Below are 26,891 nucleotides of genomic sequence, written 5' to 3'. Positions count from 1 at the left end.
TCTTCTAAAAATAGTCTCAAAATCATGTAATGTATTGGATTGAATTCTTACGTATGAATGAAAATTCTGGTTTTGATGCGGCTAAATGCACCTAGGGCAAACTATTGTAAACACCCGGTTAAAGCACAAATTGTGAGATATCCAACATACAATCCGGGTGCTTACAACACTTTGGTCGGGGGCCTTTAGCGCCTCGTTGTCTAGTTTAACTCAAAAAGATAAGTAATAATCTTGTAATCTCTATTAACTTGCTACCTGTTGTACGATAGAGCTACTTTATAATTTGACGGGATTCCGTCATTTCATGCAACTGCAGTGTCACGGAATTCGAAGAAGTTATATGACGTCATTTTATCATCAGCAAGGAAGCAACGTGAGATTCCCACTTCTAACGTCCTAATTTCCTTTTTTAGGGCAGTCAAAGTCGGCTACGGTCAAATGACGGTGTCTCACATTGACACGTGCCGGTCTCATTCACAAATACATCAACGAGCTCCGTTCCCGTCCATAGCCGGTGGCTTTGAGCCAAATGCCAGGTTTTTACCCGACGGGCAGGGTAGGCAACCGGCAGTCGTAGCCGATGGTTTGAAAGATTTTTTTCAGTCTGTAGAAGTCGACACTGCTTATCACCTTTGAAGTTTACATTCTTTGTCGAGTTCTTCTCTTTCTTGAGTCGGATATGAAATTTGACTAATGTTATATAAACTCAAATTTAATATTTTTGAATCCGCTTGACATGTGAAACGGAACTAGGAGTAGTAGTCAAGGGGGCCGAACCAAAAAAAAAAAGTGAAAAATCTAAGTCTTCCAATGCTCGAACCCAGGTCTATCACATACGAAACTCGGACCTCTTCCATCTCACCCACACTACATATATGTCGTGAGTATGACTCGAACTTTATTTATGCGATAAATCAGAGAGCAATCAACATTTCTAAAACAATTTACGGCAAGTCAAGGGGGGCCATGGCCCCCTTTGGCCTGCATGTAGATCCGTCCCTGCATGTGAAACTAACCCATTTGAACAGTTCAACACGTTTGGGTTTGGATCTAATTCAGTTAGACGATTTGTATTTGTAGAAATCATATTTTTTTAGCTACTGAAGAAAATAAATACTACGGACCTTTGTAAAACATTTACTATATAGAAACTTTACCATCAGAAATACTATTTGGCTTGACAAAATCCGAGGCTAGCCTGCGTTGTCGCCCAACCAGGTCTTTACTTAGGAGCTAGATGGCTTTGGTCGTGATGCTTGGTCTGAGCTGTCGAAACCATTTAAGATGTTTTTAAATACAAACACAACACAACTACACTATTTTACCCCCACTGAGCTCTTACCTCTTATGTTGCCATGTCAACTCGACACACCCATCTTGGGCCCTGCAAGGGCCAAATGACTTTTTACAAAAAAAATTGCAATATGGTCTCTATTTTGTGTTCACTTTTTATCTTTTCAAAACAAAAACTACATCACACAAAATTTATTCATATGTTCATACTTTACATTGATGATTCATAATCGTTAACACAGTTAGCTTTAATTACAATACTAATTGTTGATTAAGTATCTAAAAATAAATCACGCTTCTAGATAGATAATTAATTAAGCTATGCAGTTTCTTTGAGGCTTTGAATAGAAAATTTTGCCAGAGCTAATAGTATGCCCGACCTGAATCCCGTCTGACTCGAGTAACTTTCTCTCTGTAATCTGGCGCGACCACGTACCCTAGCCGCGGGCGCCTGGCATAGAGTCATATTTCAAAATTTTATAATATTTCTTGAAATTCTATTCAAAGGTCAAAACTCTCTCTCCCTCCCGTCACTTCCATAAAACACTAAGAATAAGACCCTAAGAAAAGTCTCTATTAAAATCTTTCTGGTTGTCTCTTCTTCCCCCTCATTAATCCTCTCACATACCACCCTAAATGTCTGACAAACCTAACAAAGATCTATACCACAACCATGACTACCAATCACAATTCAGTTATCATCCTCCTTCATCATCTAGTTTCAGTCTAACTTCTACTACCCACATCCCTGAATCATTATCTTCATCTCATGGTGGAAGATTTGATCAAGTTCAATTGAGCTTCACTGATTATCTTCATGACTCTATGGATTATAACACTCTAGAAAGAGCTTTTGACTCATCTTGTTCTTCTCTAGGTGTGGGTGGTGATCAGAATAATAATAATAATAATAATAAGATTGGTGGTGGTGGTGGTGGTGGTGGTGGTTTATTAGATTCATTATCTGTTGGGTCTGCAGGTGATAATATATATCCGGCCACACCAAATTCTTCTATTTCTTCATCGTCTACAGAGGCGGCTGGCGGCGAAGATGATAACTTGGGTAAGATTAAGAAAGATGATGAACTAGTACTACAACATCAAAAAGGGTTTGAAGATGGAATTGAATTGTCTAAGAAAGTGTAAGTAATTGACTTGGCTTGTTATCTCATTTCCAATTTTAAATACATAGAGTGAGATCTAACTATTTATATAGATAGAGAGAGAGAGATGTGACATGAAATAGGTCTTATTAAAGATCTTATGTAAGTTGGGATTTTCTTAACCCTAAAATATTTGAATATATTTGATCTTATAATAGTCGTAGTATAAGTTAATAAATATATGTATGTGGATGATCAGAAATAAGGTAATAAAGAAGAAGGTGGATAAAAAGCAAAGAGAGCCTAGATTTGCTTTCATGACTAAGAGTGAGGTTGATCATCTTGAAGACGGATATAGATGGAGGAAATATGGACAAAAAGCTGTGAAAAATAGCATTTATCCAAGGTTCGTAATTATTCTTGTGTTGATTGATCAGGGGTTACACAATTTTCCTTTTTAACTGAGAAACATATAACTGATATCAGTTTACGAGACTTGTTAAAAGTAGAAAAAATAAACTAAGAGCCCTTTTGATTAATTAAGATTTTTTTGCCCAATCCTCGTGAGTTTCATAATTACAAAAAGTACTCAATGTCAATTATACGAAGTATTAATAATAGTAGATACTTATCAAAATAAATATCTAGAATAGTTCTAATTAATGAAACAATTATATCTTTGACGACTGAAGTCTCAATAGTTGTCAATATTGTCTCTGCTTTGGTGTTCACGCGTAAGCTTATGCAAAGAGAGCTAGCACATGTTTTGATCTTGTGAAGGCTCTTCCAATTCATTAATTTGACCCTGTATTGCTAGTTATTAACCTTGAAATATAGCTTTATCTAGCCATTGTCAAAGTATGTGGGATAATCATATCCTCTATCAAAGAATGTGTTTTTACACACAAACAAATTAAGAACTTAATACTTGGGACCTTTTATCTTTTAGAGAATGCAACACTCGTGCAGTCAAAGTTGATTCAGATTCTCATTCAATACACCAATGACAATATGTATCTGATTGAATCAATTGTAAATCAAAGATTAATTAGCATTTATAATTCTCACATATATCTTTTTGGTTTCCCATTTTAGGAGCTACTATCGTTGCACCACGCAGAAATGCACTGTGAAGAAACGAGTAGAAAGATCGTATCAAGATCCATCTATTGTTATTACAACATATGAAGGTCAACATAATCACCAAAGTCCGGCCACCCTTCGAGGAAATGCTGCTAGACTATTATCACCTTCCATGTTTTCTTCATCATCATCACAAGAAGTAGTTGGACATATGAACTTCCCTCATAACCATGAGTTACTCCATCATCCTCATATGATTCTGCCTTTACATAATAGTATCTCCTCTATAAGCCCACAAAACCTAGCAAGAAGAAGTGGTATTCAGCAGCAACTTGATCCTCATTTGCTTCCTGCAGACTATGGTCTTCTACAAGATATGGTTCCTCATTTCAGTCATAAACAACACCAACAACCTTGAATCTCATTACTACAAATATGAACTTCATAAACTATTGGGCTTAAGAGTAATATTTTCCATTTTTTATTGGTCATGGTTTCCAACTATATGGCCTGATCTAATTCGTAATGTCCAAGCTAGTTTGAAGCTTGGGAAGTTTATAGTCACCCTTGTCTATCTTCTTGTCAACCTAAAAATATTGAGATTATATAAGTTAATAATGACATAAGTTAATTACACTGAGTAGCCATTTCAGTTTTTATATTATTTTCAATCGATTCTTCATAGAAATTATATTGAGTAAAATTTTTTTTTTCACCCAAAATATTCCCGACACCACTAAAGGAGATCTCTGGATTTACCGTTAGTTCTTATCATCACCTTCATCAAGCGATATTTAAGATGTAACTACTAGTATCTTCGAATCACATCTAAAACGAGTATAGTTCTTCTCATTATGTTCATTGATCTAAATACAACAAAGTCTGATTTTTTGTTTTTAAATAGTTTTGAGTTGAATCAATTTCACATCTGTCTCTCTAAATATGTCGTGTTTTTCATAAAGCATTATTTTTCGTCATAGTGTATGACGTGATGTGAAAACATCACATTTAATCCATTTTATGCTTGAATTTTAATAAGTTATGCCTATATTCATGACACGGTAGAATTAGCTATTAAGGGAGCTAAAATAGAACTGTTAAAGAGAGAAAAACCACCTTTACCATCCCCTCACCGCAGCTTGAAAAACAATTAAATATCTATAGAAAAATATTTCATTTTATATGATTCTTAGTTTTTGAACGAAACTCATTGAGAAAGGAGAAAATGGTGATGAAAGGAAAGAGCATGAAAATCTAGAGCTTCATTTAAGAGAATGGAGATGAAAGGAAGAAGGTGAGAAGAAAACGAGAGTGAAAGAAAGAAGTTTTGATTTTCTATTTGGACGATGAAGACAATGGAAATGAAGGAAGAATAAGAGTGTGAGAGAAACTAATGACAAGATAAGAAGAAAGAAATAATTAGGGAGGGATAATTTTGAAAAGTTAAAACTACTTCTCCCTTGGACTTGGAGGCGAGGGCAAGAGGAAGGAACACCACCAGGGACCCCACTCAGGATGGGTGCAAGAAGTGTCCTGGGTTAGGGGCAGGACACACACGACTAACGATAGGAACGACGCCCGAGCTAGGACATGACACGTCCCCAGACCATCAATAAGAATGGCGTCTCGACTGAAGCGAAGACACGATGGCATCCCATGCCAGGGCAAGGCTGCACGGTCAGACCTTGCCATTCCTTCCTCTTGAGTCCCTACTTCTTGGAGGCTTCTTCTAGAGTCAATCCTAAGATTTCCTCTTAGGATTTTAAGGATTTTCTAGGGAGAGATGGTTAGGGCTTCAAAAGGGGTATTTCTCATGCTCTTGTGCTATGTATTTATTTATTTTGATTTCTTTTATGTCATTAATTTCTAACTCTCTAGTTGAGGTAAAAGGATTAGATTGTGAGGAATATATGACTTTGTGTGGTTGACTTTTTTTTTTTGTATGGTTGACTTGATGAATGGTTATAGAATTATTGCTCATGTATGGTTAATGGTTCTAATCTCTTTCCATGTGATATGTCAAAGGTGTTTCATTATTAAACGTGAGGCGATATTTTGATGACTTGTATTAATCGTACATGATGTTTATTTGACTAAATATGCTCTCTTCAGATATATGTAGTGCTTTGAACGTCAAACTTTTCAGTCGAGAATAGACTTGATAATCAATGCATTAGATTGGACCAAATGTAGTCTTAATATCATCACGATGGATTCCTGGACCCTCGATAGCTCTCTCACCCAACTGACTTCTTTCATTTGCATTTCACTATATTAGATTAGTTTTCAATCATCAACTTCATACTGTTTCGTGATTTAGGTTTATCAGTGTTTTGGTTCTACACATGTGGCAAAAGAATAAAAAGGGAGCTATATGTGTTTTCTTAATGATAGGGATCAAGCGTCCACCACCTCTGATGTAGTGGTTACTGGTTAGACACCTACTCCGCAACACTGAAACTCCATTACTTATTGAACTTGGATATAAATAAATTAATAGTAGATTAGATGAGTTTTAAGTCCCTTAATATGGACTTTAAGGACATATACATGGATGGATCTTCATCTTGTCGTCGATTCCCAAAAAAAAAAAATGATTGGGGCAAAAAGAATTTGCCACAAGCGAGGGGGGTAAAAAGGAAGTAACCATAAAAAAAGTTCTTAGTTAGTGAGAAAAGAAATCATTTCCCATCTAAAAATCGCTTTATCGGCCTTCAAGAAAACAACTAACCAACGGTTCACTTGATGAGAACAACATCTCCTCCAACATTTGTTTCTTCCTAATTTTCTAAGCCAAGTTTCTCTCTCTCTTTCTATCGGTTGCTTCAGATCTTCTCTTCGATTATTATTTAGGGTTTCATTTTATATCTTTGTCCTCAAATCTCCTTTCTACTCTTCTTTATATTATTAATGACACTATCTCACTAGATCCCGCATTCAACACTTGTACTTGTGGCATCTACAGGTTCCCTCTCTCTCTCTATACTTCGTTCTTTCTTCAAAAATCATCAGATCGATTTCCTTTTTCTGTATAGTGATTGCTGAAATGATGAATTGATTGTTCTTCTTTATTTTTTTTTCTTAATCTGGATCTGTTTGTAGCAAATGATGGTGGCTGCTACACCTGGTCAGGTAAGATCTTTGTTCTTACAATTGTTCTTTTTAATTTGATTAATTAGTATTGATTACATAATTTGAAGTACTTGTAAATCGTCCTTCATTTCAATCTTATTGTTTTTGGTATAATCTTTAAACATCAATTTAGAGTCTGAGATTTATAAATTGTTTATCTTGGTAAAGTTGTAGTATTTGTTTGATCAATGTGAGCTTATATGGATATTTAATGAGCCTTTGGTTTTCTTGTCTATTCTTAGATCTGAAGATCCCAACTTTGAACTCTTGTTCCACTTAAGAAATACAATTTTGATGAAAAAGAATTGATTTACTTATTTCTACTTGAAAACTGAAAGATATAACTGTGATTACTTTCAGAAAAGTTTTTGAGAACTTCTTTGAACGAATTTTAGTTCAAGTGACTGAATGCTGTAAGAAACATACTAGAGAGACTTCAATATATATCAAGTGCATGATTAGGTGAGAAAATCGAAGAAAAAGGAAAAAAAATATGTATTTTAAGCAAATGAGGGCAAGTCTAGTAATTCCGCATCTCAAGCTAAATGTTGTCGAATGTCCAGATCTGACCATTCTCTACAATGAGGGCATCTGCATTCTGTTGCGACTCCCCCTTAAAAAAACAATCGAAGACTGAAGACTTAACTAATTAAGCATAGGCTGACTCCAATTATGGAGATCTTAAGTTATTTGCTATACATTGAGAGCTCTTACCAGATAAGACAACGTTATAGATCGTCAACTGTTAGCTTCTTAATATCCAAGACAATATCAAGCTTGGACAGAATCGCCATCGACATAAGCAAATCATTGGAATTGTGCGGTGGTTGTGTATCACAATGTCTTCTGTATGCTTCAATCTTCATACATGTACAAATGTACTGTAAAAGTTCGTGCCGAGGAGAACTAAACTACAGAATATGTTTCCCTACCAAATTTTGAGTACATTTCTAGGTTACTATCAAGTTTGAGTACATAGTGCGTATACACTTGTTGGAGAAGTGCTAAACCCTTTTGTCAACTCACTTACTCAGTTAGTATGAAGGTTCCTTACCTTGCATCAACAAAAAGTTGAATTTTAATTAGATCCAGAACAATGGCATAGTAACATTAAAGACCTCGCATTAGAATGGTGTAGGTGGATCTTCTGCATTTTGGAGAGACTAAAGCAATGAAGATGGAGCAATTTTGCAATGCTTAAGCAAACTAGTGAAGGATAACTCCCTCCTATGTTTGTGGCAGATTTCTAATGAATTCTGTTTTTGAGTTCTTATAAAAAAAAGGCTCAATCAGCTTTTGAGGATAAACTAAATCTCAAGAAAGATAAACATAATAGATCATAACTTGTACCAACCATGGTGGTAGGGATCAGATGAAATTTTTCATATGGCTCCGCATAACAATTTACTATAGTTAAGTCATAAGTTATCAAACGTAAAATCAAGTTTAAATATTGAAGTTGACCAGAAAATTAAGTTGAGCTTCAAAATTCATTTTAGGATGTAGCATTGTAGTTTAATAGTTGTTAAGCAAAAGTATTATTGTATTAAGTATTCAGATTGGAAAACAGTATCGATATAATGTCTCGCTCCTATTTAGTAATTATTTTTTTACCATTTTCTTGTTGACTCATCTTTGTCTGATGCACTTTTTTTTGTATAAAAGATCTCCTGACATCTTTTATTAACTTGTAGGTTTCATTTTTGCTGGGAATTGCCCCTATATTTGCTGCATGGATTTATTCTGAGTTTTTGGTGCATAAGAAGTCTTCAACTCCCACAAAAGTGTAAGTTTCCATTAAACAATTTATAGACTGTCAGTCTGTTACAGTCCTTAAGTGCATCCCCCATTTGTAGTCAAACTTCTGAAGTTTTTAACTGTTTACTCATATGGCTGAACACAGAGGTTAATATTTAAGACAAGGCTGCAGTATCTATGTTCCCTGGATAAGCAATCCCCTTAAGTTTGCTGTGGATCTGATCCTTGAGTCTATTTTCCCTGTTCCCTTTGTTTCTTTATTGCTCAGATGGCCATACCAAAATTGTAAAATTTACTACTCGGGTTCAAGCTTTGTTTTCTAATAGGAAAGCAATTTTACAAGATATAACAAAATCAATCTTTTATAAGAAATTTTGAAATTGTAAAATTGTAGTCTAGTTTGCGTGAGGATTCAAGGGATTCCTGCCCTTCTCTTAATGTATTTGTTTACAAGAAATAACAAAACAATCAGATTCGTCTTTCTACATGAAGACAAAAAATCCTTTTTCAATCAATTTATTAAACTTCGAGACCTAAAGGCTGAAGTACAAGATATTCTAGAAGCACGAAGTTTTCTCTCGACGGGTAGTTTTCACTAGAGTGCTTTTACTCAAATATGATCTGAATCTGACAATGGCATAATTACGGTTTGCCCCTTGCATTTGCTCAACTTGCGTCTACATACGTTTCCAACTTCTCTTTGCTTCTCAATAATTTTTTTTTTCCATAATGTAGTCGTTCAGATGCCAATTTGGTTGAATTGGGAGATGAGACAGTCAAGGAAGATGACCGAGCTATTTTGTTGGAAGGAGGTCTTACGAGATCAGTTTCAGCAAAGTTTCAGACTTCAACAATTATGTCAAATCTAATCAGGTGGCTACAACTGGGAAGATCCTCTGGTAGAGATTTGTTTATTTCTGAAGTTTTGCTTACCGTACCTGTTATTTTCCAGGTTTGTTAGGATGGAAGAGTCATTCTTACTTGAAAACCGCTCAACATTAAGAGCCATGTAAGTCAATCTTTTTATATTAGGCATATTGCCTATATTTGGGAGATTAATATGTCTCATCTGAACTAGTTATCATCTTATGTCATGTAGGGCGGAACTTTGCGCAATTCTGATTTACTACTATATATGTGACCGCACTGATATATTTTCAGAGTCCAAGAAGGTGCTTACTCTTTGTTCTAAAATCAAAGTATCAAACTAACTGTGATACTAATCTGTCTGCTTCATTCATTATGTGGTCTTTTCTAGTTTGAACTTCGAATTGTCCATATAGAATTCGTTAACTATAGTTATAACTAGAAGTCTATTACTCATCATCTGCATTTAACGCCCCAGTCAGCCTGTATTCCTCAAGAACCTTTGTTCCAAGCATTTAAATCGAGTCATTTACTTATCATTTGTTTGATTCTTTTTGCAGCAATACAACCGCGACCTTTTCCTCTTTCTTTACTTACTTCTCATTATAGTGTCCTGGATGACTTCTCTCAAGAAGCACCAGGATAAGTCAGCATTCTCTGGCAAATCATTGCTTTACCTTAATCGGCATCAAACTGAGGAGTGGAAAGGATGGATGCAGGTAGTTACATCCATAGCACCCTTTACTTCGATTGCTCTTCTTTTTTTACTGAGATAGAAGGCTTACTTTCTGAAATTGATTTGTCTTCCTATGTTATTAGTATAGAAATCTATTGCTCGAGCATCAACACACTTTACTTTTTCTTCTTAGATATTGATGATGCATCATCACCATTTCATTTTGATGTTAATCATGGTAAACACTTCAAATATATGAGCAAATCATCTATACCAAAATATTAAGGATCCTCAGATTTTATATGAACAAAGATGACATATATTAGACCAAATGGAGATCAAGATGTGACTTAATATACATTAGTCTTTCCATTTGTTGATCTTAATCAACAGAGCATTATACTAATCAAAATTTTACCTTAAATCTTCTTAAAATTGTGCCATTGATATATGTGTATCTTTACCAGGTCCTATTTTTAATGTACCATTACTTTGCTGCAACGGAGATCTACAATGCAATTCGTGTCTTCATTGCAGCATATGTTTGGATGACTGGATTTGGGAACTTCTCTTACTACTATATTCGGAAGGATTTTAGTCTTGGGCGGTTTTCGCAAGTAATGATTCTTCTCGGAATATTATTACTCCAACTATGGAAGTGACATATCTTCCTTAATCTTTGGTTAACAAACTTTTTAATCTAAAATTTTCTAATGCAGATGATGTGGCGACTCAATTTCTTCGTGGCGTTTTGCTGCATTGTTCTTAATAATGACTATGTTTTATACTATATCTGTCCCATGCATACACTTTTCACTCTTATGGTTTACGGATCACTTGGTATCTTTAACAAATACAACGAGGTAGGATCAGTTATAGCTGTGAAGATTGTATCATGCTTCCTGGTAGTTATCTTGGTTTGGGAAGTTCCTGGAGTTTTTGATATTCTCTGGAGTCCTTTCACGTTCCTCATAGGTAAATAACCTTTCTGGTTCTGTGTGAGTCACAACTATTTTCTGTATATCGAGATCATTAACGATGATTTTTAAGTCTTTACTCTCAGGTTACAAAGATGCAGATCCAGCAAAAGCCAATCTCCCGCTCTTGCACGAATGGCATTTCAGATCTGGACTTGATCGGTATATCTGGATAATTGGAATGATATATGCATACTATCATCCAAAGGTGATCTCTTCATTTCTGATTATATATCATGGTTCAGTTTCTGATTATTCCTTCTCTAAATCTTCAAACTTCTTTTACATCTAGGTTGAGAAGTGGATGGAGAAACTAGAAGAATCTGAAACCAGACGTAGATTATCAATTAAAACAGGCATCGTGACAGTTTCCATATTTGTGAGTTGATTCTCAAAGACAACCCAAGTTTTTGTTTCCAATTCATGGTTATCTTCTTTTTAACCACTTCTCAAGCTCAATAAATTTTCTAGAATAACTTTTGTTTCTATTTAGGTTGGGTATTTGTGGTATGAATATATTTACAAGCTGGACAAGGTCACATACAATAAGTTCCATCCTTATACATCATGGATCCCTATAACGTGAGTATTCAAGAACTCACCAGTTATATATGTTGATCTTCTTTTAACATTTGAAGTTAGTTTATGGTACATAACTTTTTTTTTGTGTATGGGGGCGGATTGTCAGTGTTTACATTGTCCTGCGGAATTTCACACAGCAGCTCCGGAATTTCTCTCTAACTCTTTTCGCGTAAGCAACACTTTCTCATGTTTTTATGTTCCTTCAGCTATAATATTGTAAGCATTTATGACACGTCTTTTGTTACCAGGTGGCTTGGCAAGGTTACCTTGGAAACTTACATATCTCAGTTTCACATCTGGCTGAGGTGAGCTCATACTTCATTAATTTACAGTTCTCTGCCATATTTTGTAATGAACCAAATATCTTGAGACATTAGTCTTTGCCTCCAGAATGTATCAGTGAATCTCTTGTTTGTCGAAATTTCTCTGTGAAAGACTGAAATGCTTCTTAAACTTCATTTTCGTATCGTTTGGATATGAAAATTTGTATTTACGTCTTGTGGCTGCTTTCCTGCAGATCTAATTAAATCCATTTACTACGCCAGAGTTAAGTCTTCAGTAGCAATTCCTAGTCCCGAATTAAAAAAATAACCCGGAACGAAAACTTGATGACCGAATTTCTAAACAAGAAATCTGTAAGGCTTGTCTTCTTAATGGGGATTTTCTCTACTCACCGTATTAGACACCTGTATAGATATGAGGCATAAATACCCATGCCAGTGGCCTTAATATGTTCGGTTATTGAGAATTAAATTACGTCATGTATTTGTTTGTTGATCATTTACTTGCCAGATATGTTAGTCATGAATTCTCTTCTCTATGATACAGATCAAATGTTCCAAATGGACAACCTAAGTGGCTCCTTTCTATCATTCCAAACTATCCTTTGCTGAATTTTATGCTCACAACAGCTATCTATCTTTTGGTAAGAATACTTTTCCCTTTGCCCTTTAAACGCTGAGGAGAAATCAAATAAACGGTGTTCATATCAATTTTCTCTCACTAATTTTATCTTGACTTGTTTCTTGCAGTTATCGTACCGCCTATTTGAGTTGACTAATACACTAAAAACAGCGTTTGTACCAGCAAAAGACAATCGTCGGTTGATCCATAATTTGATTGCTGGTGCTGCTATTTCCTTGTCTCTGTATTGTGTATCACTTATCCTTCTTCAGATTCCGTTAACACCTGTAAGCTTCTTAACTTTATCTTATCTGATTAAAAAAAAATTGAGTTTAGAATCTTGAGAAGTATAAGCAGATCAATGATGTACTGGAGTTGAAGTAAAGACACGGATAATGCAATCTTATATCCATATCTTCCTGACTCGAGGGGTAAAATACCCAGTCTGATGATCAACCGTGGTGGTTTCACTTGGATTCTCCCCTGAATTACCCCACCACCGAAAGGACATGCTTTTATCAGATTAAACTGAGAATGTACATGCTTTTTGTTTTCTTCTTACATCTAATCATTTGATTTAATTTTACAGGCTTGAAGTAGAGATTAAACCCAAAATCGATTACAACCAATTTATTCATTTGAGACTGCAAGAAAGAGATTCAGTTAATAAGCGTGAATATCGAAAGAAGTTGCTCGAAGAAATGAGTTTAATTAGAAGCTTGCAGTTCCAACTCTCGTGTAGAAATCAAGATATAAGTTGAATTTATCTTTTCGATTGTGTTAGTACAACGAAGAACAAACAAAATCGAGCTAAAATTGACGATCTCGTTAGCTTGGCCAGTATAGAAGAAAGAGGGATAGCATTCAACATTCAAGTAAGAAATTTTTTGTTGGTTGTAATTTTTTTCTGTTAATTAGATACTGTTACTTCTTTCTTGTTTTTAGTCATGAAATATATGAACGGGGAAAAATGAAATTTAGTTACTGAAGAAAATCAATAACAAATCGTAGTGGGTTTTAAGGATTGAATCATGATGGATTAATCAACTATTTTTTTCTTCAGATCTCTCTTGTCCTCCTATCACCACCTCCCACCATTCCCCACCACCATCATTTCTCTCTCCTTCCTCTTTCTCTCTTCCTCTTATTCTTTATATTTGTTCCGCCGAAAGGAGATCCCGTTCATTGGGATTTCGATCTAGTTTGGGGGATTTCCCTTACTTAGGTTGGAGTGGTGGTGGGAGGAGAGGAGGAAGAAGAAAAGGAGAGATGAAATAAATGGTAGTCGTCGGAACTGATAGCCAGAGTTGGGTTGCCGTAGATGAGGGTGAAGAAGAAAATTTGTGGAGTCAGGAAATTTGACAAAACTCACAATTTTTTTTTAAAATTTTGTACAGTGAAATTTTTTCTTCTTTCTCCACCACCAACCATTTTGAAGCATATAATTGGAATCCTACCCAAGTTTGTTTAACTTCTTTCACCAAGAGGAAGAAATGACATAAGTTATAATCTAGGGTTATTTGGACATTCATCCCCACCTATAAAATGAAAATATATATAGGGTTGACTCTAATTCTTGATTTTACCGTCTAATATCAATGAAGTGGTTTACATGTCAACCACATGTACGAATTTTGACAAACATGATAAAGTCGAACACAAATAGTTGAGGTTAGTGTCTAACTAAACCCTACATATCTCATGAAGGGTATTTCTGTCAAATCTGCCACATGTAGTTGACACACAAGCCTCTTAACTAATATTTGACAGATATTAACAAAAAAAAAACTAATATTTGACAGAGAATTTGAGAATGAGGGTTAACTCCGTACTTTTGAGGGTGTACTCCTAATATCGCAAAATAGTTGGAGTTCAATGTCTAAATAATCCTATAGTCAATTAAACTTTGATATAGAGTTTTGCCCAATGTAATGATTTCGTAGTTGTATTTTTCATTTTAATCGTTTTGAAAATTTTCAATAACAATTGATGAAAGTATGTGTATAAAAAAATGTCTCGTCAACTCATAGGTCAAATATTGAAGAAGACTTTATGAAAATGAAGGGTTTTTGTCTTTGAACAATAATTTCATCCCCTATAAAATATTCTTGTAATAAAACATTTGGTTCTTGTAATATCATTTCGCGAAACCTTTACGTCTAGAGCATATATTATTAGATATGAGACAGTACGCGATACTATAGATTGTTAGTAAAGATTGCTGAATTTACTAGAATCAAAATGCGTACCATTTGATCATATAAGCACTAAAGGAAGTTAACTGCTCAGGCATTATCTTCACCTATGTTCCTAGAGAATGCAATGCTCAGGCGGATGCGCTTGCAAAATGGGGTCGTAAATATGGTCAAAAGAAAATTTAGAACGTTGTACCCTCTTTTATTTCTGCTTTTCTTTAGAAATCTTGTATGAGATGGTTTATTGAATGTTAGTTCCTTTCATAAAAAAAAAAAGCATAAAGGAATCATGAGCCTCCTCCAACAATAAGGGAATCATGATCCTTAGCAACAAAAAAACAAAAAGAGTATCATGGCCCCCCTCCAACACTAAGATCAAATCAATATTATAATATTTGACTATTAGTTGAAACTTTTTATTTTGTTGACAAAACTATTAGTTGAAACTTGAAAGAGAGGATAGTCTAAATATTTTGGGACCTTCCTTGTGACTTCAAGAATCAAACTTGTTCAAACTTTTTCTATAGAGAAGAATGCATATAAGTTCTTTTCTTGGAGTGTGCAATGAAGTTACAAAAAATTCTAGCTTCTAAGAGTTCACAAATATCTCTCCAAGATCTTTCCAAGTTTACACACTCAACAAACACTGAAATGCTTTCAACAACAACAAAAAAAATACAAATGTTTTCATATGGTCCATAAAGTAAAATGTCCCTACTTGTTTGTGATCTTCTACTCCACACTAAAATGTCCCTAATTGTTTGTGATCCTCTACTAAAATGTCCCTAATCTGCCATCTTGTACCCCTAGCTTTAAGAGTAGTCAGAGAGGCACAATGCACTGGATTGGTTGGCCAAGGTGATTTTTTTTCCGAAATAGTCCTTATTAAAAGGTACATATTACAATTGGTCCAGAGATAATGAAAAGAGTTAGAATATATAAAGGACAATCCTAAAAGTGAACTTTAGGGTTGAAATGGCAAAGCATCAACGATGAGGCACCAAAGCAGAAGATGCAAGAGAGTGCGCCAACGTGTTGCAGTCTCTAGGGCAGAAATCAACAGGCACATGGAGAGATTTGAGTCGTTCACGGAGGTTAACGACATGGTTGATCAGACGCCACAGGATGTCAACATTTGTCTCAGTAAAGTACGTAACCATTGATTTGGAATCACTCTCTAGTATAAATATAACGGGTCGACCTCAAAGCTTTAGCTGGGGTCATTCCCGTTTCAAGCCCTAGCTAACGTGATGTTAGTTCCCAAGAAGATTAAAATGTGGAGAATGTATATGGACTACATCGATCTAAGCAAAGCTTGTCCAAAGGACAATTTTCCTTTGCCATCAATAAACCAGTTGGTGGATTCAACAATTGGACATGCTTTACTCAACTTTCTAGATACTTTCGCTAGTTATCACCAGCATGCACGTAACATTCCAGTATCATACAACATTCGGAGTTGGTAAAGGGGATGAACACAGAGGTTTAATAGAAGTTTGTACACGACTAAGGGGAGAATCCACTGAAAAGTATTAGTCTAGTGAAAATGAATAGACAATGATATTTTTCTTAAATTTAATTGTCCCTTCTTATTATCTTTGTTATACATCACGAACAAATGCATGAACTGAATAAGCATTGTATCTACCATCATCACAAACATCTTGATCATACGGACATGAAAACCCATTCCTACCTTCATTCTATTTATACTCATAACACAAGTCAATAAAGATGGATTCCATCTCCACCATGAATTAAACCTGTAACTTTTCGATTTTCTGAAGAAATGGACCAACTAGTTAAGCACCGTGAATTGAACTTGTAACTTCCCGATTTTTGGTACACATGCACCAACGGGCTAAGCACTAGGTAGCTATAGCCTATAGTTTTGTTTGTAGGGGGGCAAATAAATTGAAAGATGACATGAACACTCAATCTCAATTTTTCCAAAAGAAAAAGGTTGCAAATAAATATTTTCCATTGTAATACTACTACTAGTTTAGTTTCTTTCCAATTTCAGACAACGAACCCTGTGGTTCACAAACCGTCTCTACTCTCCCTCTCTTTACTTTCTCTCTCTACTTTCTCTTTCTACTTTCTCGTGTCCTCCAAACTAGTAGTGTGTGTTTGTTGGTATGATTACTTTCTGATTTTAGAGAAATTGAAGAAATTGTTAGTCTACTTAGATTTCTTGATGGCGACGAAGTTATCTTCCTTATTTGTTAGCCATGGATGGCGAGGTTTAAGCTGCTATAATAACCCTAATGAACGTCCACCTTTAACTTCTCTTCGCTTGATTGGCACTTCATGTAAGATGCAGCGACACCAGAAAAACTTCAGGTTCTTTTCTACTACTAACCTAGTATTTTCTTTATCTTATCTTAAATCGTCTGTTGAAATTAATGACATTCCCAATCAAATTGAATTCCCAATTTCAAGAAATGGCTTATGAAAATGGGGTTGTGTAATTTCTCGAAGTTTGTAAGGAAAGAACAAATTTCTTCATTGATCAATTTTCTCCAAAAATAAACAACTGGTGACTTAGCTCCCTTGTGATTTTATTTTTTGAGAATTTTTTCCCATTTCCCCCAAATTTGTAACCACTCCTTAGATTGGATGTTTTGAGTACTTTTAGGTTTGAGGTTTAATGGGTTAACTATTTTTAGCTCCCTTGAATTTTGGATTTTTTTTTTCTTGAATTGGGTTTCTCTTCTTGACTCATTGACTGTCAAAATGGATAATTTTTCATTTTGAATCCTTATTTATTTGTTTTTATATTTCTTGAATTATCATATGTTATATGATCTTGTCCATTTTTATACAATTTGTACAGTTAGTTATACAAGAGTAATATGACATCTTTAGGTATTGTAATGGCTTGCAAGTAGCTAAAATGGTTTAAATAAAAAAGAGAAAACTGCATAATTCATGATTTTGTATATCGGGGAATAAAGAGAAGTAATGGAGACTTAATTTATGTGGTTCGGTTTGGATATTGTTAAACCCTCGGCCTAAGTAATGTTTCCAGTCCAAGGAATTAAATTTAAATTTTGGTCAATATTTCGGTAGGCATAGAAATATTTCGGTCATTTCGGCCTATATATTTTAAATTTAATTCCTTGCTTTGCGCATTAAATGTACTTTCTAAGTCGCTAATAATTAGAACTTAAATATTCATTGGATGAATGAGATGATAGATTTATCTATTTCCTCGTATCTAAATCTGATGGTTTGAATATGTCTAAATTAGCATTTAGCTTATGGCTGATTTGGTTTCTATATGTTTCCTCGAGAAATAGTCATTATTGTGTTACCTTTTTCCATTGGTTAATTTAACTAGAGTAATATTGGATTTGTGCAGTTCCCCAAGTAAGAGGCAGGTTAAGAAAGTTGCTCGCTTACCTATAAGGGACAGCTTCCAGCCAAATGATGATGAAATCAATGAAAATGCTCCTGAAGATATTGCCTCAAGTTCCCCAGACATAATACCACTGGATCAACCAAATGCTGATAAAAGCCCTGAACTTCAAAATGCTACAGAAGATTCTATCTCAATGGCGCCAGACACAATACCACTAAATGTCCAACCAACTGGCGATGAAAGCACTGAACTTCAAAATGCTGCACAAGATTCCGCCTCGAGCTCAGATGATGAAGTTGGCATTTCTATTGTTGATCAGAAAATTAATCTCACACACGTTGACAGAAAACTTACGAACTCCACGGTATTCTAATATTTCAACTATTATGCGCAGTTCTTCTGAGACTAACTGAATTAGAAGTACTAGTTAAGCGGATGAACACAACAAAATACAACTTCTAGTTAATGGTTATATTTGTTTGTCAATGATTAACTGAAACAATGTCTCAACTCTCAACAAAGTACGACTAGGAAATAAGCTACAGTCATGAGAAGAATATGTGCTCTTAGAGTCTTAGAATAAAAGTGTAAGTCTTTAAGATCGTTTCTGACTTTCTAAGTCAGGTATTTCATGCCACAAAGTCAAGTTCTGTATTAGTTTGTACATTTCCTCTTAAAAGGGTCTATTGCTGGTGGTAGAATAAAATATGACATTACCGCTACGTAAAAATAGACAAACCGTTAAAGGAGCATGTTAAAAGGCTAAGAGCCATTATGCCTAGACCTCTGACCTTCTCAACTATGTTATAGATGTTCTCACTGTGTGGGCAACTGATTCGTAAGTTTTCTAGCCTTCTAGGTATTCTATTCTGCTTGGATGGTTACAAATATTTTATGTCAATTCTAAGATACACCTGGTGACCAGAAGTTCTTTTTTCTGCTCGATTAGTATGTCCGGAGTTGATCAACTACAAATAAATTATGAAGAAAGACGAAGAGTTTGGCTTGAAATGCTTATCTCCTTTAGTCACACAACTGTTATGAACACCATTCAATTCTTGCGTTTATTTACTACAAAGGAATTAATATTCCGTTAATTTAACGAATAGAGAATGTTGATGATTGGTTGCAGCTTTCAAATGTTCGACTTGACGATTTGATAGGCATGATAAGAAGTTCAGAAAAAAGTAGGTTGGTTCGCCAGTTTGGTGTTGAGCTATTTTCTTTGTGTTCGGTGTATATTCTGTTCTTATAAGGACGAATTGTTTACTCTTCTCTTTTGATTTTCTTTCAGATATTTTGCTGATTAATCAAGCACGGGTTCGTGCACTTGAGAATCTTGATAAGATTGTTACTGAGAAGGAAGCTTTGCAAGGAGAAATTAACATCTTGGAAATGAAGTTGGCAGAAAATGATGCACGAATGAGAGTTGCAGCACAAGGGAAGATACAAGCAGATCTTTTGGAAGATCAACTCGAAAAGCTCAGGAATGAACTTTCTGAAAGAGGGGTTGATGAGGCAAACTATCTTGATTTAACGGAGAACGGCAAAGGACTTTTGAATGACGAAGCCCTTATGGTTCATAATAGTAGATTTCACTCCCTCAGTGAAGATCTTGGATCATTAAGGAAAGAGAACATTTTTCTTAAGGATGATATACTAAAACTTCAGGACAAACTGAGTAATGTCAAAGAAACAGATGACCGCATATTAACTTTAGAGAATGAGCGATCTTCTTTGAGTGCAGCTTTAAAGGACCTGGAGTCTAAACTTGTCATTGCTCAGGAAGAGGTTGTGAAGCTTTCTACTCTAAAATCTCAGTGCAAGGACCTATGGGATAAGATAGGAAGTTTGCAAAAATTGCTTGACAAAACAACCACACAAGCAAATCAAGCTATTTCCGTTTTACAGCAAAATAATGAACTTCGGAAGAAGGTTGATAGGTTGGAGATATCAGTGGAGAAAGCTAATGAGTATATATTGTCATCTGAGAAGATACAACAATATAATGAGCTAATGCAACAGAAAATGCAATTCTTGGAAGAGCGCCTCCAACAGTCTGACCAAGAGATACATTCTCATGTTCAACTATATCAAGAATCTGTCACGGAATTTCAGTATATACTTAATAGCCTAAAAGAAGAAAGTAAGAGCAAAGCATTAGATGAATCTGTGGATGATTTGCCATGGGTGTTTTGGAGTCGATTGTTGCTCATGATAGATGGTTGGCTTCTTGAGAAGAAAATATCCTTAAGTGATGCAGAGCTCTTGAGGGAGATGGCATGGAAGAAAGATGGAAGGCTTCACAAGGCATACATGGACTGTAAAGATAAAAAGGATTCAGAAGTTGTGTCTACGTTTCTCACTCTAATATCTTCGGAAACACGGTACTCCGTAAATTTTCTTGTTTATTTTTTAATACAATAAGATTTGAACCTTGGTCTTCACAACGGAGAAACACATATGATGCCACCACCTAAAGTAGGCTTCACATATTTTTTTGTTTCTATACTGAAAAACACTTCAACTGCATACACCTTCCAAAGTTCATGATCAGCAACCACTATGTATACAAGGTTCGTGCATATATGGTACTATGTTGCATATACTTTTGAGGTTGAATTTTGTATTAAGTCGGGTATGGATAGATTACAAGTGTAATGAAGAAGAAAAAGAAAATACACCCATTTTATATCGTAATGCGAGATCTGTATCCGTAAATATAGATGGTCTAAACTTTGTATATTGAGGAAATAGAGAAATAAGGGAAACAAAAATACATAAGAAGGCAGCTTACAACTTACAAGCGTCATCAAAGAGTAAAGAATAAAGATATATGTTTTGACTTGTCTTCTTGTTAATGCAGCACAGGATTGCACATCATTCATATTGCAGCAGAGATGGCACCAGTTGCAAAGGTAAAATCTTTCCAGCTACTTTTTAGTCTCTTCTACCTATATCTATTTGGTAGTTTTGTTTGTTATTATCTTCAGTTAGATACTCAGGTAAACTTTCCTAACCTTAAAAACTCATCTCTTGCCGAACGCATTATATTAAGAGCAAACAAAAGCTCGTCAATGTGCTATATTTTGGTTAGATTCTTCTTCATTGGTTAGGGATATTGTTTCATGTATATACATTATCTATTATGAATATAATAGACTTTCAGTTGCTAAAAGTACCGGTGTTTTGGTTGAGATGTATCTCGTTTTTTTATCTGATAGTAATTTTTCTTACAATAAGATTTTAAACTGCAAATTGGTTATTTGGCCATGCACATTAATCTGGTGGGTTGCTATTGTATTCTAATTGTCATGTTACCGGCATTTGAGTGACCTCGCTTTTGTCTTCTTGATAAGAGAGTGCCATATTTTATGTTCTATGATCCATTTTATTGATAGTTCTTTCCCCCTTCCCGGACCATGTCACATCGTTTGCTGCCCCTTGAGGCTTGATGCCATTATTGTTCTATTTTGCTGTCACTTGATGCTTTAATTGTACTCTTTAGTAAAAAGTAAATATGCTAGCGTACTTTTTGTTTCTATTTGTTGTTTCTTTTAGTAATAAGGCTACGGTGATTTTTCAATGTTCTTAGTTTCTTATGTTGAAATCCTTATTCACAGGTTGGCGGTTTGGGGGACGTCGTATCTGGCCTTAGTAAAGCACTGCAGAGGAAAGGACACCTAGTAGAAATTGTACTTCCGAAATATGATTGTATGCAAAATGACCGCATTTGTGACATGAGGGTAAGTTCAAGTTTCAAATGGTTTGGAGGTTTTACCAACAGTCTTATTATTATTTAGCAGAAGCATTCTGATACAGTGATAAGGAAAACTTTCTTGGTTGGCTAAGGTTTTCTCATACAATAATTGTTTGTCCAGGCCCTGGATGTGGTTCTAGAGTCTTACTTTGATGGCCAACTGTTCAAAAATCAAATCTGGGTTGGGACAGTTGAAGGTTAATGATACATGTAAAATTCAGCTTATATATAATAAATACATGTGCGTGTAAATTATCCGTGCTGACTAATTATTTATAATGCAGGATTACCAGTTTATTTCATTGAGCCTCTTCATCCAGCTATGTACTTCAACAGAGGCCAATTTTATGGAGAAAATGATGACTTCAAGCGATTCTCGTATTTTAGCCGTGCGGCACTTGAATTACTTCTTCAAGCTGGCAAAAAACCAGATATAATCCACTGTCATGATTGGCAGACAGCTTTTGTTGTAATGATGAATAACATTCTGAATAATTGAAGTTTTGATTCTGACTATTTCTTTTCACTAGAAACTTTGATGTTTTCATTACAATTAACTTATGTAACTCCTGTTCCTTTTCTTTTTCCAGGCTCCACTTTACTGGGATCTATATGCGCCCAAGGGTCTTAATTCAGCGAGAATTTGCTTTACATGTCACAACTTTGAATATCAGGGAACATCAAATGCTTCGGATTTGGGATCATGTGGCCTTGATGTTCACCAGCTAAATAGACCAGATAGGATGCAAGATAATTCGGCACATGACAGAGTTAATCCTGTTAAGGTAATTGTTTAAGGTAATTATGGTCAAGCAATTCAATGATTCACTTACGCCTAACATTTTATGGTGCTGTATTATGCGTGTTCCAATATTTCAGGGTGCAGTTGTGTTTTCTAATATTGTAACAACAGTGTCTCCCACATATGCCCAAGAGGTTCGGACTGCAGAGGTACGAGCTATTTGTATCTGCACCATTCATGAGTAAATCAGTAATATATATATATATATATATATATATATATATTATGAATAGTTGTTTGATTATGTTGTAAATTAGCTTTTTTAGTCTCTTATGGTTTCTATCCTCGGTATCATTCGAGCTTTTTGTTTGTGTATCGAAGTTGATGTGGATCAGAAGTGTCTAGTGAGAGAAAAAAGCAGAAGTTAAAACAAACTGACCCATATCGGTCATCTTTAGGAGACAAAAATGGAATTAATCTTTTTGGAAACAGGATCCACGTGTTGGCGTTGAGATTGGAATACAGAAAAGCTATTTGGCCCGATGATTCTGGCCGATGCAAGGGCGACGTCTGACGTGGGTGGTCGATGTGAGGGCGACGTCTGACGTGAGTGGTTCAGGAAGTTTATAATCTGGACTGCTGACGTTGAGTGGTCCTGATTAGAACTCGATTAGGTATTTAGGTTAAGTCCTTTTCACATAGTTTGGAACTTTGGACTTCATTTTCTCCTTTTCCCTGATCCAACGACCGAACCTTAGGAGATTCATCCATTTCATATCGTCAACAAAATATGTGTACTCATCACCATCTTATTATATAGATACAAGCTAGTCCTTTTGTATATTTTTATTTCTAGAACTACAATAATACTTACCCATTCTGTGAAATTATTAATGTATTGCTTTAGTGGTAATATAATCGAAGAGACTGCTTTAATGACTCCTCGTATGTGATCTAATTTCATGTGTTAAGGGAGGACGAGGTCTTCATTCTACAATAGGTTCTCATTCCAAAAAGTTCGTCGGCATTCTCAATGGAATCGACACAGATGCATGGGATCCTTCCACTGATACGTTTCTGAAAGTTCAGTACAATGCTGATGATCTTCAAGGGAAAGCAGAAAACAAGGAGGCTCTAAGAAAGCAGTTGAAACTCTCGTCTGCTGATCCCGCTCTGCCTCTGGTAAGGCTCACTGTCTGCCGTGAGCATATGCGTCGCTACTTACTCTGAAATAATTAAAAGTGCTTTATATTATTGCGTAAGCCCAACAAAGAGCAAGAAAGGGAAAGTACATATTAAACCAAGAAATGATAAAAATGATGTAGCATGGGTACTTCTCTTTTCGTATTTTTTGTCTATTCAGATACTGATACTCGTTTCCTGATCAAGGCAGGCCCTGGGGCAAACACAAGCTCCAATTCGAGTCACCCAGGCCCACAAATTTGTCGTATTGCCTTGGATTTTTTCTAACAATAAAGACTATGTTGCTTATTCAAAAATTAAGATTTTGTTAGGGCCACAATGGGGAGTATTGCAACCCATATAAGAGACATTGGAGTACTAAAGAATGTTGTGCATCAAAAGTTTATAACTAAAAATAGACAAGCGAGAACAACCAAATTCAAAAATCTTATACATTTGTACGTAATTAGCCCGTCATACTTAATAGGGTCTATTTGGAATTAGTAATTTATTGTCTGAAAGTTCGGTAGATTAGAGAATGAATCAAGACGGAGTTACCAAAAAAACACAATGCTAACTGTTTGATATGACTGAAATATTCACCTAAAAAGACTAATGAAAACCCCCTCAAATTAGCTTTTATCACTTGCACCAAATCTCGGCTAGCCAAGTAGAGTCCATTGCTTCCTCTGAGCAGATACCAACACCGTTGGTAACTTGGAATTGAGTGCTACTTGTCTGTTTTTCTCCGAACACATCCAAAAGCATATTCAAGTCTGTCTGAATTCATTCCAGAATGGCGTTTGAACAAATTGTGATTTTAGATTTTGGATATGCCTACAGCTGATTAAAAGAGTTTTTATGGATAAGGGGGAATGGAAAGATTGAGTAATAAGGGCGTTCAAGCTTTTAATTTGCTTCGGGCCACTAAAATGTTGTAGTTGGCCCCTGTTCCTAACATTTAGACACTCGGGTGCTTAGATACCCATTTCCTGACATTCATATACTCTTGTCTGTACACTTGTTATGAGCAAATGTGTCTACATCTGATGTGAACTTGCAAACGCTCTATATTAGAACCAAAAAACCCTATATAGGTTAACATTTTTTTGTGTGATAATAAAGGTCGGATACTCGGACTAATAACTAGGACAGGAATATACTCTATTGGATGTATTTGTGTGCGACCATGTCCCCTTATTGGCTCTGCTCCATATCCGACACCTCTTAGTCTCGTATGTCAGATGTAGATATCTACCCATTTAGGTGTCCATCATAGCTTAAAGTAGATCCTTGTTACAAAGCAGATTGTGATATTCTTACTCAGTCTCGTACCCAAGTTAGTGTTATTTGTTATGCTTAATTTATGTTTTGACTTAATTTGTACTAAAATAGGTTGGTTGCATAACAAGACTGGTTCCTCAGAAGGGTGTACATCTTATCAGGCATGCGATTTATCGGATGCTGGAATTAGGAGGGCAGTTTGTACTTCTGGGTTCAAGCCCAGTGGATCATATTCAAGTAATTTTGACATATCTTTATTTCTCGAAATAAAAGTGATTCTATCTCTTTTTCAATTGTCACCAATTTCTTCATTTGTAGAGGGAGTTCGAGGATATCGCGAATCGTTTCCAGAATCATCCCAATGTTCGGTTGCTATTGAAGTATGATGAGGCTCTTTCACATTCCATCTATGCTGCATCTGATATGTTCATTATTCCATCAATATTCGAACCATGTGGCCTTACACAGGTAAAACCCTTCGCTAATCCAGTAGAATGTATATTAGACCATTAGAACAATATATGTACTAAAACTCCCTAGAAGCTTTATCCCTGGACCCTTGTCAGTTGCTTAGATTCATTGAGTGACCTTGAAAATATCTCCCTTTTTACGTTTTGTTCGTGTGGAAACGAAGTTCAATTTTTGCTCCGAAAATTTCAGACTTCACAGTTTGATATGTGGTTTCTCCTGATGAATTTGTAGATGATAGCCATGAGATATGGATCCGTTCCGATTGCAAGAAAAACTGGGGGCCTCAATGACAGGTATGTTATTGAACTCCTGCTTCTGATATCATTTATAAAATCCACTTGGATCTCCTATTGACAATTAATATGGGACTATTAAGTATTAGCATAATAGCATGATATTCTACTCAGAGCATTTCTTAACCTTCTTATTCAATTCTCTTTTCCATCAGTGTTTTCGACGTCGATGATGATTCTGTTCCTCTTCAATATCGAAATGGTTTTACATTTGTTACTCCAGATGAACAGGTAATATACTTCTAACGCAGTCTAAATATTTGTTTCTCGGTGTTTATAAGTTATATTCTTTCTCCATTCACGGTTCTAATTCTGCACACATGTTTCAAATATTATGAAAAGGGTTTGAACAGTGCTTTGGACCGAGCATTTAACCTCTACACGAAGAACAACGAGAATTGGCAGCAACTTGTACAGAGAAACATGAAAATAGATTTCAGTTGGGATACTTCGGCTTCACAGTATATAGAACTTTACGAGAAATCTGTTGCTAGAGCAAGGGCTGCAAACCGTCCCAGACTTTCTTCTCAGCGATAATTTTTTTTTATTATCAGGAAGCCGTAGTTAACACACTGAAATTTCATAGTCCATCCGACGAGGGCTAAGATAAACCAGAAGCTCGCAATATCTTGCTTGTGGATATGATTTGTGGTTCTGTCAAATACAAAAAATATACGTACTGTTGTAGAGTGAAAAACACACACACTCAGATGAATCTGATTCGAATGTAAATGTTCATATGAGAACGTCTTTAGGAACAAGTCCGTGGCGGCATAAGTTTCCATTCTGTAAACCTGTTAACAATTTGCTTAAACATTCATTTGTTCATTAATAGAACAGCTCCACAAAGGGGTATGAATTCTTGTATCTAACCCTAAAGATTTTGGTAATGATTGTGCGGAATTATTGTACAAGTACTCCTTAACTTCTGACATGTTCTTATAACACTAGCCGAAAATGTCCGTGGTTGGAAATTTTGGCTACGGTTAAAAGAGTGGCTATTAGAAAAAAAAAAGTCCGTTGTCGAGTTCAAAAGTGTGGCTATTGAGGATTTAATTGAGTGGGAGAATGGGATGAAATAAGAAATAGAATCTATACACTCTAATTAAGACAGTATGATGTAAATGAATATACAAGAGGAAAACGATCATGATGGAAAGATTTTGACCTATAAGGCTAAGCTAGTAGCTATGGGTTACACTCAGAGTCGAGAGAGACAGTCTACA

General features: G+C 35.5%; 3 protein-coding genes across 3 annotated transcripts; all 3 read left to right on the top strand.

The window, feature by feature from the left end:
* Nucleotides 1-1,851: 1,851 nt before the first annotated feature.
* On the top strand, nucleotides 1,852-4,111 carry LOC147542071 (WRKY transcription factor 71-like). The gene is made up of 3 exons (XM_086635251.1): nucleotides 1,852-2,435; nucleotides 2,656-2,802; nucleotides 3,492-4,111. Exons 1-3 carry the CDS (start codon nucleotides 1,930-1,932, stop codon nucleotides 3,895-3,897), a joined length of 1,059 nt encoding a protein of 352 aa, XP_086491377.1. The 5' UTR covers nucleotides 1,852-1,929; the 3' UTR covers nucleotides 3,898-4,111.
* Nucleotides 4,112-6,023: 1,912 nt separating this feature from the next.
* Nucleotides 6,024-13,403, top strand: LOC147542070 (protein REDUCED WALL ACETYLATION 3-like). Its single transcript, XM_086673584.1, has 17 exons — nucleotides 6,024-6,444; nucleotides 6,582-6,611; nucleotides 8,306-8,397; nucleotides 9,105-9,242; nucleotides 9,322-9,378; nucleotides 9,469-9,541; nucleotides 9,797-9,955; nucleotides 10,380-10,529; nucleotides 10,632-10,887; nucleotides 10,976-11,097; nucleotides 11,182-11,268; nucleotides 11,383-11,471; nucleotides 11,578-11,640; nucleotides 11,720-11,776; nucleotides 12,300-12,396; nucleotides 12,503-12,661; nucleotides 12,964-13,403. Exons 2-17 carry the CDS (start codon nucleotides 6,585-6,587, stop codon nucleotides 12,967-12,969), a joined length of 1,632 nt encoding a protein of 543 aa, XP_086529710.1. The 5' UTR covers nucleotides 6,024-6,444; nucleotides 6,582-6,584; the 3' UTR covers nucleotides 12,970-13,403.
* Nucleotides 13,404-16,699: 3,296 nt separating this feature from the next.
* Nucleotides 16,700-26,537, top strand: SS4 (starch synthase 4). Its single transcript, XM_086633100.1, has 16 exons — nucleotides 16,700-16,912; nucleotides 17,934-18,297; nucleotides 19,066-19,120; nucleotides 19,228-20,320; nucleotides 20,800-20,851; nucleotides 21,557-21,679; nucleotides 21,815-21,890; nucleotides 21,978-22,162; nucleotides 22,284-22,478; nucleotides 22,573-22,644; nucleotides 23,408-23,617; nucleotides 25,013-25,138; nucleotides 25,220-25,369; nucleotides 25,604-25,665; nucleotides 25,821-25,896; nucleotides 26,008-26,537. The coding sequence occupies exons 1-16, from the start codon at nucleotides 16,767-16,769 to the stop codon at nucleotides 26,200-26,202; spliced, it is 3,180 nt and encodes a 1,059-aa protein (XP_086489226.1). The 5' UTR covers nucleotides 16,700-16,766; the 3' UTR covers nucleotides 26,203-26,537.
* The last annotated feature ends 354 nt before the right edge of the window (nucleotides 26,538-26,891 follow it).

The sequence above is a fragment of the Eschscholzia californica genome, unplaced genomic scaffold (assembly GCF_041429995.1).
Source record: "Eschscholzia californica isolate CP2 unplaced genomic scaffold, dmEscCali1.0.p SCAF_4, whole genome shotgun sequence".
NCBI classification, from domain to species: domain Eukaryota; kingdom Viridiplantae; phylum Streptophyta; class Magnoliopsida; order Ranunculales; family Papaveraceae; genus Eschscholzia; species Eschscholzia californica.
The sequence above is the reverse complement of the archived record's forward strand: the minus strand, read 5'-3'. Positions and strand labels throughout refer to the sequence as shown.

Excerpts from the sequence above, each read along its gene's own strand:
- LOC147542071 (XM_086635251.1), top strand. The coding sequence starts at position 1,930 with ATGTCTGACAAACCTAACAAAGATCTATACCACAACCATGACTACCAA. Across the intron at positions 2,436-2,655 it reads ATTGAATTGTCTAAGAAAGT|AAATAAGGTAATAAAGAAGA; the intron begins GTAAGTAATTGA and ends GTGGATGATCAG. Across the intron at positions 2,803-3,491 it reads AAAAATAGCATTTATCCAAG|GAGCTACTATCGTTGCACCA; the intron begins GTTCGTAATTAT and ends TTCCCATTTTAG.
- LOC147542070 (XM_086673584.1), top strand. The coding sequence starts at position 6,585 with ATGATGGTGGCTGCTACACCTGGTCAG. Across the intron at positions 10,530-10,631 it reads GTCTTGGGCGGTTTTCGCAA|ATGATGTGGCGACTCAATTT; the intron begins GTAATGATTCTT and ends TTTCTAATGCAG. Across the intron at positions 10,888-10,975 it reads TCCTTTCACGTTCCTCATAG|GTTACAAAGATGCAGATCCA; the intron begins GTAAATAACCTT and ends CTTTACTCTCAG.
- SS4 (XM_086633100.1), top strand. The coding sequence starts at position 16,767 with ATGGCGACGAAGTTATCTTCCTTATTTGTTAGCCATGGATGGCGAGGT. Across the intron at positions 16,913-17,933 it reads CGACACCAGAAAAACTTCAG|TTCCCCAAGTAAGAGGCAGG; the intron begins GTTCTTTTCTAC and ends GGATTTGTGCAG. Across the intron at positions 25,897-26,007 it reads TTGTTACTCCAGATGAACAG|GGTTTGAACAGTGCTTTGGA; the intron begins GTAATATACTTC and ends TATTATGAAAAG.